Below are 14375 nucleotides of genomic sequence, written 5' to 3' on the forward strand. Positions count from 1 at the left end.
TGCTTAAGAACACGTGCAGAGTAATATGCACGAATATCTCGTACATTAAGAAATGATATATTGTGAAATAAGTTATCATTTACAAAAAATAAATTAAAATTAATAGATATCTAAGTTATTGTGTGCACCTAAATAAAGTGTAGGACTAGATACATGTAGCATTGGTCTAAGTAACCAAGTCATAGATATTCCCCAAAAAATATATGATTTTTTTTGTTAAATGTAGTTATCATTATCTTAAAATCGGAGATACAGGCTTGGACTGGGTCTGATAGAATTCATGGCGAATTTTATTATAAGTACTTCCATCTTTTTACTAAATACACATAAACAGTCATGGTGAGCATTAATCTCATCTGATTTTAATATTAAAAGAAGCGTTATGGACTTGACACGAATTAGTACACCAAAAGATTGAAATCGAAGTGCGACCTTCACATTGGAGGGATAGGAATTGGTTTTGCACACGACCCTTAGTCATATTTCAAGGAAAGTTTATCCAAAGTATAAGTGCATTCACAGATGAATTGCTGCGCCTAACAGACTTGGATATTGATGCGACATGTCATGTTTAATAGAATGTTTAAGGTAATTATCAGGTCAATCCTTATAAATGTCAATGAATACTCTGTTTAAGTCTGTTCTTTATGCGAGACATGTCAAACCATACCAAATATTTTGAAAATCCATTGTTTGACGGTAGTTTAAGGATGGATGTGATATGAACGCGGTAATCCTCTGATAATCCTCTGATGTCGACTAAAATTTGTCAGTAAGCAAAAGGCAGGCAGCCATTAATAGCTCGGCCGAATAGATCTCTGTCAACTACATAAGGCACAGATGGCATGCACAAACTAAAGCTGTTGGTAACAAATACATCGAATATCATCTGTCTGTACGCTCACAAATATTGATATGTTAATCATATCCAACACTGCAATCTTTCGACACAGCGCTTTTTGCACACACGTCACGACACAGACGCCGAACCGAATCTGAACAAAAGATGAAAAAGAATGAACGCGTTCATATTCAGGTCTTTTCATCGTTCTTGAATTTATCATGACTCTCATCGTCTGCATCTTCTGATGCATCACTTTCTGTCATTTGGGTTGTTAATCTATTAATACTTTGTTCAGACACATGAAAAGCTTCTTGACATAGCATTACGCATGCGTAAGACGGTGGATTATTCTCGTCTGGTTCTAGGCATTTATTCAAATCAATTTCATTCGGCAATGGCTCTTCTGTATCGGTCGTGTCTTCTGCTTCTTCAATTTCCGGTTGGTTCTCTAAAACCGGAAGTTGTGAATAAGAGGGCGGAGCAAAGCGTATTTCTGCTTCTATTTGACTAACACTTCTTTCGTACGCTGGTTGCAAGTCAGCAAGATTTTCACTTCTCGCCATATTGCTATTCACAGTTTCGTAATGATTCTGGTAGTGCAGTCTCTGAAATGAAAATAGCACCCCAATAAGATACACGAGATTTTCATACATTCAAACGAACATGCATGCTTAGACAGGGTTCACAAAATATCCTATAGATGAAATCGTACGGCTGACAAATAAAATAAAAGAAACTGTACATGTAAATGTTAAATTGTTGAGCAAATTGCATGCACATTTCGTTACATGTTTTTTAAAGGCGTTGATTGCAACACTTGAAGCTGACACTGTTAGACTATAAGATCTGAAAAGTAGATCACTCGGAAGCACCGAGAACAAGGCAAACAGTGAAAATTGCGAACTCTGTTTGATTGAGTCTGTTCATGAGCAGTAATGGAAAATGCAACACTGCCCACGCCCCCTATGACTCCTTTCTTCTGCTTGTCTACATTTTACAAACATGACAATTCTTGTTAAACTGTCAATGTGAACATGAATGTATAAATATTCATGTATCAAGTATTCTTTGAATGTTTCAGATATAGTCAGGGAACAAAACAGAGAATGGGCAAGACACACTATTGTGTATAAAGTATAATACGCACGTTTGTACATCAAAAGAATAGTGCAGGTAAGACCGACTCAGACCGCCGACTGAATAGTTTAAAGAAAGTTCTTACCCTATGTTTATGTCGAATCTTGTAGCATCTGTACAGAACTATCACTAGTACAGCAATCGTTACGAGCGTGGCGGAAGAAGCAATAATGGCGGCCAACATCACGTGATCATCCTTTGCTCTGGCGACCTCTTGCGGTGGTACTGTTGTTAGACAGTCGGAATTATCCCCACACGGATTGTGTCCGTTGCAAACAAGATCTTTCATTATGCAACGTCCGTTGAAACACTCGTGCTCATAAGATCTGCACGTGCCTGCAAATAAACATTATCTTTAAACACGTTTGTTACTCAACCTGTAAAGGTATATGGTGTTCATGTCTACAGTTTTTGCTTAGCAAAGGCCCGTCAAGTAAACTAAATATGCAAAGCTTAAGGTTATAAATCAAAAGGTCACCAGTTCTCCATGATGTTATGACAAAGAAAATATCGTCTGAAATAATATTCGTTCCCCTATCTTTGACTGATGGCACTTACGTACTAAAATGCAAGTACTGATACAGATAGCAACTGACTGTAAACGATAATACTGTTCAACCAAAATCCAACAAAACAACAAACAAAGTATGGTTGCGTAAAATCCGAAATAAAAGTAAGTTTCGAAATCTGTGTTACCTCCATTAAATGACACAATAATGGCTCTGATTACTGCGTTTCTATCTGAAGTATGGTTGCCATGGAAACGTAATGTCATGTCTTTATCTGTAGTTACAAATGACCTTGACATAAAATTACCAGCGTGGATACACAGACTTGGAAATCCTGCAGTGTAAAAGAGATACTTGTAAAACATGTAATGAAAAATGCATTCCGTATCTTTCCCCGTATTTTTGCCCAAAAATTGTCTTTGATTTCAGACTGCAAAGTTCGTCGTATAATGTGTTTCCCATAAAACTGCTTTAGTTAAAATAACTGTTAAAATAAAGAAAATTGGAAAATATTGTAATGTTTCTATTTTAACATGATAAAAAGTACGCACAATTTTCACAGCCCCAGAAAAGTACCGCTGCTAACATACCTGGTACCCTCGGAGAGTCCTCGGATGGCCCATCGAAAATTTCTAAACTAGGTCCTAGACACTCTTGATCGGATTGCAAAGTTATTTCTTCGAAATGTACCATAAGTCTGTTCTGAAAACTCCAAGATTCGAAACTAAGAATACAATGTGCCGTGTTGCGATAACCTTGTACACTGTTCTTCACTTCCGGTCTAGTTTGGTTAATGATAGCGGCCGGAAGTAGTTCGATCTTGGCAGAGAAAATGGACTGTCTGCGTAAACTGATGCTTTTGCCGCAAAGTTCATGCATGTAATCTGTAAGATAAAACAAGCCATTTAAGATTTTATAATAACAGAAAGCTTTAATTCATAAGTAGAATAAGGCAGGTAAAATGTTTATTGGGTTATAAACAGTTTAAAATTTATGACTGACAGACTTTTATTTATGTTCCTTTTAAACGAAAACCTAAACAAAAACATTCATGAAATGTTCTTCCATATTGTTTTATTACATAAACGGTCAACTGTAGGTTGAGAGTTTAATGATCGAAAGAATTGAACTGAGGTTATTGCTGTTTTCTTAAATCCGGTAATATGTTCAACGATTAACTTCTGCGTAATAAATCAAAGTATATATACTTTGATGGATATGGTTTTTTATGTTAAGTATTGCGACACTTGATTAATCACGAAAAAAAGAATAAGTTCGTCATAATCAAATGAAACATTTCCGTATACTTTACTCAAAGTACTTAGAGTTCATCTTGAACTTTGTTGCTATAGTGCTGTTTTCATTATTGTCTCTTTGATATGTGTAGTTAGGTATGTTTATTTTGAACTTTAGTATGTCCTCTAAGTCGAAATTATAACATTTTATTGTTAAAAACATTTGAGTTTTGGGGCATTGTTGTTGTTACTTGAGTAAACGTTTGTACGATGAAATGCAGTATTTTAAGGTATTACAATGTTTACTTGGTATCAAATGTAAAGCGTTTATTGAACATCTGAAAAATTTCTTATGCAACAAATAAAATATTTTATAACATATTTTACTTCTTTTGATGACATAAAATGATTTAGTTTGTAATATTTTCATAAAAAGGACAAACGTAGGATCGTGGGAAATAAATGAGAGTAACGAGCTATTAACAACAATATAAGTTTATATGTAGTGTCACATCATGAAGTTATGTTGACCACTTTAAACTATTACCACGGGTCATGACCTTGCATATTTGCTAACAACAAGACTGTTCACAAGATACCAGTCGTATTTAAACGCATTTAACGTTTGTTTGTCAAAAGTTTAACTGGTTGATTTCATCACAAAACAAATTTGTGTTGATCTGTTGATCGTGTTTGTGATATTCAACCCGATAAAATGATGAAAGAACTGCAATAAACCCTTTATATTTATCTTTCGACCTTGTGAACCTTTAACAATAAATCGCAGAATGAATAATAACATTTACGATACAACTTACATTAAGACACCATCTAAAGGAAGGGAAGACAGGTATCTTCTTTATATCTTAAACCCGCCCGCTTAGCTCAGTAGGTAGAGCGTTGGTCTACGGATCACGGGGTCGCGAGTTCGATCCTAGGGCGGGGCGTATGTTCTCCGTGACTATTTGATAAACGACATTGTGTCTGAAATCATTAGTCCTCCACCTCTGATTCATGTGGGGAAGTTGGCAGTTACTTGCGGAGAACAGGTTTGTACTGGTACAGAATCCAGGAACATTGGTTAGGTTAACTGTCCGCCGTTATATGACTGAAATACTGTTGAAAAACGGCGTTAAACCCAAATCAAACAAACAATCTTTATATCTTAAACAACACAAAACGGAACCGAAAAGTGGTATCACAGTAATCATAAGCAAGTGCTACTCCTAGCAGCCGCGACTTGGGGAGAATCAAACTCTATAGATCATTGGCAAGGCGATTCAGACTCGCGACCCGAGAATCATCATGGCCTTTGACTTACTGATCACATGGTTCATTAACTGGTTACAGGGAATCGTCATATGACTGTGTCCTTGACCTTTGACCCTCTGACCTCCAAAACAATAGAGGTCGTCTACCGACCAGAGGCACTAATCATAGTAAGTTTCACAAATGCATGCTAAGGCATTTTTTAGTTATTGAGTGAAAACCGCTTTCAGTCTAAAGAATACCGGGACCTTGACTTTGATCTAATTACTTCAAAAAGAATAGGGGACATCTACAGAGCACAGGCAGCAATCATATAAAGTTTGATGACTATAGGCCGAAGCGTTCTTTAGTTACTGAGCGGAAAACATTTTCAGAATTTTCAGTCTCAATGTCACTTTGATCTTGATATTTAACCTACTGACCCAAAAAAACAATAGAGGTTATACTGATTACAGGCAACTATTGTAGAAGTGTGACGACGGAAAGCGTTTTTAGTCTTAATGTTTCTTTGACTTTGACTTTTGACCTACTGGCCTACAAAAGAAAAGGGTCATCTTCTGACTACAGTTAAGCATCCAATGAAGTGTGACCATTGTGAGACCAAGCATTCTCTACGTTTTGACAGGAAACCAAATCAAAGACCGACACTGAGCAAAACAATTCTCTTCAAAGATGTGGGGATTATAAGGGGGCGGGAAGCATAAAAAAGCAGAGCATATCTAGTTTCTTACTCCGCAAAATTAAGCTAACGGCAATGAAGACAATTACTCGAATGTCAAATACGTACATGTAGTATATATGGGGTTATGTTAACATCAGATTGTTCTCAATTAAAACAACAAAATTTGACTTACATGTTGGAATGTCCTCTGTTTCATCTTTGGCAACAGCAATCCCAAACAAAATCAACACCAACAACAATAACAACTGTTGCATGTTTTCTGATAACAACGTTTTTTTTTCAGCCAGCGAAAACAATCCAGATATCAAGTAAAATATAACTAAACTGCAAATAAAACTACAAAACACACTCGCTTACGTTGAACCGTAAACTATAAATAAAATGTAAAAATATCATTATTATAACTTGCTATAACATGTTTAAACCATAAACATTGATAAATATTTCAAAATTTGTATCCTTAAATGACATTAATCGTGCTTTACACTAAATCCAATAATCAGCTAGCCACCTCTTGAAGTTTCACTGCATTTAAATAAATGCTTACATCCGAGGCTATTTATCCCCGGTATTTGTTTACATTCACCGGATTAAAGCAGTTTTATTTATGCGAAAAGTCGAGGTTTGAAAAGATCAGTATTTTTAAATAAATCGTAATTGAACGTTTTTTGTTTTCGATTAGAAACACTTAAATGTGATCGTAAATTACCAACAAGTAAATGAGAGCACCAATGTCATGTATATAACAACGAATTATACAGTTAAGTAATACACTATACAGTTCAATTCATTAAATAAGGTCACATGTACTCATTGTATACGCTGACCTTCGATCTATTGAGAGGCGAGGTGAACGGGACATATAATATTTTACTACCTTTTGTAAACCTCCTTTTTCTTGTTTTCTTTCTTCTTTTTTTCTTTACGGTATTGCAATGTAAATATGTGTATTTTTGTGCCCCCACCTCCACCACTCAGTTGAGGGGACATATAGATCTTCTTATCTTGTTCGTGCGTCCGTCCGTGTGTTCTTTCGTCCGAAAAAAAGTGACGCGCCTAGCTCAAAAAGTTTTTGATATAAAATGATGTAACCTTGCATAAGTCTTTCTCGAGATATGACTTTGCGCACCTCCAATATTTCGCCTGCCTCCGCCACCTATTTCTAGAGTTCTGGCCTATGAAATAGTCAAAAAAATGCACATTTTCACCTTGCGACGCGCCTAGCTAAAAAGAATTTCATATACAAATTAATGAAACCATGCATGGGTCAGTTAAGCATGATATGAACGTGCGCACCGTTTATTTTTTGTCTGCTGAGTTATGGCCCCGGAAATAGTCAAAAATGCACCTTTTTTCATCTTGTGACACGCCTAGCTCAAAACGCATTCGATAAAGGTTACTGAAAACTTACATGAGTCTTTATCATTATATGAACTTGCGCATCTCCTATTTTTCGTCCGGCTCCACCCCCATTTTTAAAGTTCTGACCCCTGAAATAGTCAAAAATGTACATTTTCACCTATTGACGTGCCTGGCACATTTAATGTAAATTCATGAAACCTTGCATGAGTCTTTATCAAGATATGACCATGCACTCTTGCCATTCTTCTTGTGATTTTAGCGCTAATTACAGAGTTATGGCCCTGGGCGTGATGGATGTCCCTCCTCTTTACAACGCCCATCTGGCGGGACCCCGAGTTTTTCTATAGCTACGGGACTTGACGTCGCTAAGAAAATTTGCCAATATCTGTTCAGGGCCGACTATTAATGCTTGCTCACGAGAAAACAGATCGGTACACAGTGTGTGCAAGCACGTGACCTGCTAAACAACGGCCACCAAGTGGGACCCAGGGTTCTTCTATATTTACGTCCACGAAGTCTAATGTTTTAAAGCATTCCTGGTCAAACACGGAAATTATTAGTTGAAACTAGATTCCAGGAAAGCCTTTAAAAGTAATTATTGACAGTTATAATATATTTATGCAGCTTCCTGGTTAAATACATGATACATGATCATTTATTTCTTTTGTTGGGTTTAAAGGTCCATTACTAAGGGAAAGTGAGTTGGCAATTTTTTTCATAGCCAGTGCATAGACTTCTGCAAGATACTAAATAATGAAGATTGGCAGGTCAAAATTTACAGAAGGTCTTTGGAACTCAAACAAATGTATGTGTATTATGTTGAAATTTCAATGAATCGACAGAATGACCCCCCAGGTCTTTTTAACTTTCTTCATACTTCATAGAAAGATAATTGTACATATACTGCGATTTATTTCGAATTTCTACATACCAACTTTCATTTTCCAATAAAATGAAATAGTTTCTGTGCTTTTTAAAAGAAATTAAAATGTTCACTTTCCTTAGTATTGATCCTTTAACGCCGCACCGGCACAATTATAGGTCATACGGCGACTTTCCAACTTTGATTTTATTCACGAGCGGGCACCTGGGTAGAATCACCGACCTTCCGTAAGCTAGCTGGATGGCTTCCTCGCATGAAGAATTCAACGCTCCAAGTGAAGCTCGAACCCACATCGGTGAGGGGCAAGTGATTTGAAGTCAGCGACCTTGACCACTCGACCATGGAGGCAAAATTGTACATTGTATACTTTCCATGTAAAGCAGAAGCATTTTAACTTTCAGCGAGCTAAGCAGTAATTATGCATACATGTGCATTTAATGTCGATTGTATGTTAACAACCCTCCTATTGAACAGATTTGAATTTTCTCAGTTTTAAACGGGCTTAGATTCTATACTCATAATCTCTTAATAATTTTGCGTTCTTGCGTATCTTTCATTTCAAAACACGTGTGATTATAACCCACAATCCCCAAAACTAATGCATGTATTGAATTGAAACTTCATATGTTTCTTCGGTGTTATAAAACTAGGTCATTGCTTCAAGTCCCACAACTCTGGCGTATATTTTGCAAAATTGTGTCCCCTTTTGAATTTAAGAACTTCTGGTTAAAGTTTTGCATGCAAGTTACAGGACTGTTGATATCGTCTTGAGTTGTCATTGGTGTACGTTGTCAACCCCGCTAAAATTTTTTTTCTATATTATTTCAATTAAAAAGATACAACAATGGATGATGGCTAAAACGAATTGGATTTGAGAGGGAGAAAAATCATTGTTTGCCATTTGTTCAATTGGTAATATTTCAGTTATAAGACATGCTCCCTCGCTCGTTTTATAAGCTAGTTGATTGTGTCGTTGCACACAAAAGGAAATACAAATGATCTTATGACCCTTAATAAGCACAACGTGATCCTCTTTTGGTTTGTCTGCTGCAGTTCTTGTCGTTTTCTGATTAATGTGGAAAATGCGCATTTTCGAGTTAAAATCCAGCAGAAATAGATGTGTGTGTAAAAAGGGTGGAGGAAATTATAGCTTTTAACCCAATATACAAAATTCCTGTTACCAGTACAAAATAATAACTTTCCAAATATGACTTTTAATATTTGACTGGGGCAGTAATTTTAAGAAAAGTCAAACTGCACGCAGGAGTTGCTTCCCTTCCGCTACAGATATCTCCACCTATGGGTAAGGGAGATCACCGCGTAAAAGATTGAAGAAAAGAACGATTATTTTATTAGTCTTTATTTCTAAAGCGTTAACTTCAAATACTTATGCGGCACTGTCGTTAATTTAAAAACACATTTAAATGCACAGCAACCGCAAATTGCTTTTATAAAACATTCACTAAACACACTATGTGCAGTAAGATGCGATAGTGCAGTAAGATGCGCATAATTATGGTGGCTGATTTCTGCCATCTCGTTCTGGCGTGTTGGCGCGTTTGCAGAGCGCCAAGACGCCAACACGCCAGGACGACAATTATACGCGCCAAGACGACAAAATCCATATTTGTCGTTTTGGCGCGTTCATTTGTCGTCTTGGCGTGTTGGCGCGTTGGTGTTTGCAGGGCGCCAAGACGCCAACACGCCAGGACGACAATTATACGCGCCAAGACGACAAAATCCATATTTGTCGTTTTGGCGCGTTCATTTGTCGTCTTGGCGTGTTGGCGTCTTGGCGCCCCCGCCCCCGCCAACGCGCCAACACGCCAAGACGACAAATGAACGCGCCAAAACGACAAATATTGATTTTGTCGTCTTGGCGCGTTCATTTGTCGTCTTGGCGTGTTGGCGTCTTGGCGCCCCCGCCAACGCGCCAACACGCCAAGACGACAAATGAACGCGCCAAAACGACAAATATGGATTTTGTCGTCTTGGTGCATATTATTGTCGTCCTGGCGTGTTGGCTTCTTGGCGCCCTGCAAACGCCAACGCGCCAACACGCCAACACGACAAATGAACGCGCCAAGACGACAAATATGGATTTTGTCGTCTTGGCGCGTACAATTGTCGTCCTGGCGTGTTGGCGTCTTGGCGCCCTGCAAACGCGCTAAGACGCCAGAACGCCAGGACGACAACTTCCCAGTTTAGCGTGTTGGCGCCCCCGCCAGAACGACAAATGCCTTGTTTGTCGTCTTGGCGCGTATAATTGTCGTCCTGGCGTCCTGGCGTTCTGGCGCCCTGCAAACGCGCCAACACGCCAGAACGAGATGGCAGAAATCAGCCACCATACATAATGCGACTTTAAATGCTCAAACTGTTTACTTTCCATATTCTTAACTTTCAGCGAACAGGGAGGTAATTATGCAAACCTGTCCATTTAATGTTGATTGTATGTTTATCCTCCTGTTGAAGAAACTTGACTGAATTTACTCAGTTACTGGTACTGATGATAAACCCGAACAGAAAATGAGGTTTTTACCTGTAACTTTTTTATTTCTGCCAATTGTAATCAATGGTCGGTATCAAAATAAAGCTTAACATTTGCCGAAAACTACATAATTCAAATTTATATTTAGTAAGCAAACTCATACAAAGTGAGGTCCTGAAAGGGGTATGTAAAATGGGGACTGTATGAATGTTGACTGATGATAAATTCGAACGCTTTGACATTTATAAAATTTTCCTCATAGTATTATATTGAAACTTTCCCCAAAAAGCTGCAGCAGTCATTCCTGATCAAGTAATGAAAAGTTACCAAATGTCAGGCCTTCATGTTTCGACAGTGAGCATGAGCAAAAAAACACCCTCTTCCCCAGTAATTTTGGACAAATAATTTTTATACAAATAAATGTGAGTAATTTATTTATACAGAATATTTACCAATTTTGTTTTTGTTTACACCAGTTGGTGTTGTAAGTGGAAACTATTAGATGGTGTGTTCAACTTTATAAATAATCGATTGCAATCGAATATTTCCAAGGTGGTTGACTTTATCATCTGTCCGGGTTTATCATCAGTACCAGTATGGGCTTAAAACAGATTTTATCCGTGATAAAGGGAGCTAATTCACAACATTTTCAATAAGACGGCTAATTACCAACTCACTGCTTACTCTGCCTGTGTTAATGCAAGACAGTCGACATTGGCTATAGGTGACCGTGTTTCATGTCAAACAACTTTCAGACTCCAATTGTCTTTTATGTGAATGACACTTATATTACACATTAACAAGGTAGCCATGACCATGAGTGGAAACAGCAGAGTAGGTAAAATGAGTGAAATGCTAAGAAAAATCATAATTCTTGTTGTTTTGATATGAACACTAATGCTGACGTAAAGTTGATATTCTCTCCAGAGAAGAGGCAAAATTGAAATAAAACTTTAATCAATTCATTCGTTCTGAAAAATAATTTCACGAAGGCGTTGTTGTAGCTGTAATCATTTCAGATTCTGGTTCGCCAGTCTCCAGGGCGTATTCAGTTGCTATAAGTGCTTTTACTAGTGTTAAAATTAAATATTGTTCGATTATCTCATTTTATATTCTGATATACAATTTCTGTCACCATAAGTTCACCATAATAGACAGGCGTGCAATCGCCATCGTACTGTCGCGCTTCGCCATCGTACAGTCGCGCTTCGCCATCGTATCATCTTACCTCCGCGCTTCGCGTTCTTAGAGAGCAGGCACTGGCCCTAACGGAACACAGTAGTGTGCGCTGTCCCATTCAAGCGAGAAAACTATGCCGTATACATTGGTAAGTATGTTGTGAGAGTTATGATTCTTCCTTACAGTTTACTTTCCGTCCACAGCTTTAAGTGCGACAACTCTCGCTGTATTGATAGAGAGGTTCGGTGTGAAGGTTATGATTCCTGCGGCGACGGATCAGCTGTTGGCTGCCGCTATCGCTGCAATTATAATCAGCAGCTTGGTCGGATTGTTTGGTCCGATCTCAACAGTATTTTGTGTCGTCTGCTGCATGAGGAAGGACTGGATGTCTAAGTTTGCTTATTTTTCGCGTTTACTTTCAATATTCTAGTATAATATTTAAGGCGTAAGCTGTTCAAAAGTATGTCAGCTTTTGAAGCCACAGACGATATTCCTTCCTCCGTTGAGGACTCCATGCTCCATTCCTTTATTATTCAGACTCGGCGTTGAAAAGTTTTCCGCACTAAATGTTCTTGAGTAGATCTATATACCTTCAGAGCTTTCTTAAAATGTTATGCTATTTTTTGGATTATTTAGTTCTCCTAAATGTTACATACTAGTAGCATTTTCACATAATGAGGGGAAAGAAAAACGTGCCATCCAAAAAACATGTGGAAAAAAAGTTCACAATAAATGAAATCCTTCTGATAAAATCTGTAAGAAGATCCTTCCTTTTGAAGCATAAACCACAATCAAGAAAAGTAATAGCACACGCGGTTTGAATGAGCTTGTTCACGAGAGGTAATAAAATGTGCAACATCCCGCACGACCCCTGGTTCTATTTTCCTAACTCGGATTATGAGCCAATACGTAGTTTTATATATTAACACATATTAGCCATATTCATTTCCAGAACAGAACACAATCCGGAGTAGTTTATAAAGCCACAACTACTAATACTTGATTAATTAGCCTCAGGACAAATCGAGCGGCGAAATTCATTTCAACCCTGTTGCGTTACATTCCGCATCGCCTTTGTCAGTTCCATCATAAAACGTTGCGGTGAGGCAAAACCCCGCGTATTCCCAATTTGGGCAATACAATTATACCAACATAATGTTTTTCATATGAAGAAATGGAAACAAACCAGCCACACAATACTGATCCGACGGACCAAGAACGTGAAAATACAGATAGCGATATTTTGGAAAACATACCAACTATTGCATCTAGTGGAGAAGCTGATAATAAAACGACAGAAGAGCCAACAGATATATATCAGTAATGGAACCACCAGACGGTCAACTTAGACAGATAACAACAAATAGTGAAGAAACTGAAGAGTTGCCCAGGAACACTCGTCAAGGGTAAAGTACTCTTGACGGAACGACAAATCATGCAGCGGATGAGATTGAATCAGATCAAGAAGAGAATGAAGCTAGTAGACTGACTCCCATCCCTGTGTTTGTTCTTATATGCATATATCAGTTTTCTTCATTAAGAGGGAAGTAACTCCAGAAGATTGTTTCTACATTGACATTTTTATTGCCCCTGGCTCCAGCCATCAGATAAAACTGTGCTATTTTAGAGGCCGAAACTCTCCTTATAAAACGGTTCCAGTATTTTTATAAAAATAACCTTGCAGCCAGGGAACTACATATGTGACCATGATTCAGTTGTTTGAAACTAACAAGCGATTTAGCTAATGGACGATTAACGTTTGGGGCTATTTTTCGTAATTCAAGAGTTCTCAGAAATGTACGAGCATTAAACAGTCTTTGCTGTAAAATCAGACGTCATACTAGTGTTTCCACCTATACTAATAATTAGAATTCAAATTTGCTTGGGCCTCTTAAAGTTTCGAACAACTTGGCCCATGCCGCTAGTTCCCTTTTTAGCAAAGTATCTTATACTAGTATATCAATAATATTTTAACACGAGTCACGAGCGGCACACTTTATTGAAAGAAAGCAAAACAAAATATAACACAAACACACACGCATGCATGCACAGATAAGTATACAAACAGAATTGAAGAGGAAATATAGACACAACATATAAAGCTTGTTTTGGACATGTGAGTTCATCTTATGTGCGCTTTTTGTATCAGCAGCCGTTTAAGATCTGGTTATTGTTACCCTTTAACCTGCTGGCGGCAAGTAATTTTGCCTTTGCGACCAGTGCAGACCAAGACCAGCCTTCACATCCGTGCAGGCTTGTGTACTTCACATCCGTGCAGGCTTGTCTTGGTCTGCATCGTTCCTATTAAGTTAATACATTTTCAGTGAACACCTCTATGAAAAATAAGTGGTACTGTCCAAACTGAATGATGGACCAGTCCATTTTAGAAATATAGCAGGCTAAAGGTTAAAGTTGAAAGGCGTATTGTATCTGTAATACTTATTTACCTTGTAGGAGATTTATATCGCCCCAGAAACAGACAGACTAAGTTTTGTTACATTTACGCAACATTTCGGTAAGAATGTAGTTTTCTTGATACATTTCAGATCACGCTTTAACGGTTGAGGATGAATTCCAAATGCCCATCGGCATCTGTTCATTAATTTACCCATCTGGCATTTGCTCATTATTGCAGGCACCCAGAAAACACACACACACACACACACACACACACACACACATACACACACATATACATGTATATATAGGTAGAACAAATGCTTTCTTACATTACCACACTAGCAGGGATCGATCCCAAAGAGGTGAGGGGCAAGTAAACAAACTTAA

General features: G+C 37.9%; 1 protein-coding gene across 1 annotated transcript; it reads right to left on the reverse strand.

Annotated features, from left to right (window-relative positions):
- Positions 1 to 748: 748 nt before the first annotated feature.
- On the reverse strand, positions 749 to 6425 carry LOC123550261 (uncharacterized). Its single transcript, XM_053545445.1, has 5 exons — positions 5849 to 6425; positions 3081 to 3374; positions 2678 to 2824; positions 2067 to 2317; positions 749 to 1449 (listed from the first exon to the last, which is right to left on the reverse strand). The coding sequence occupies exons 1-5, from the start codon at positions 5928 to 5930 to the stop codon at positions 1033 to 1035; spliced, it is 1191 nt and encodes a 396-aa protein (XP_053401420.1). The 5' UTR covers positions 5931 to 6425; the 3' UTR covers positions 749 to 1032.
- Between the last annotated feature and the right edge of the window lie 7950 nt (positions 6426 to 14375).

This window comes from Mercenaria mercenaria, chromosome 6 (assembly GCF_021730395.1).
Source record: "Mercenaria mercenaria strain notata chromosome 6, MADL_Memer_1, whole genome shotgun sequence".
Classification (NCBI taxonomy): Eukaryota; Metazoa; Mollusca; class Bivalvia; order Venerida; family Veneridae; genus Mercenaria; species Mercenaria mercenaria.

What these genes read in the sequence shown, in the direction of transcription:
- LOC123550261 (XM_053545445.1), bottom strand. Translation starts at nt 5,930, where the DNA reads ATGCAACAGTTGTTATTGTTGTTGGTGTTGATTTTGTTTGGGATTGCT. An exon ending in GGACTCTCCGAGGGTACCAG is followed by an intron (nt 2,825 to 3,080) that starts GTATGTTAGCAG and finishes TTTACACTGCAG; the next exon opens with GATTTCCAAGTCTGTGTATC. An exon ending in TATTGTGTCATTTAATGGAG is followed by an intron (nt 2,318 to 2,677) that starts GTAACACAGATT and finishes GTTTATTTGCAG; the next exon opens with GCACGTGCAGATCTTATGAG.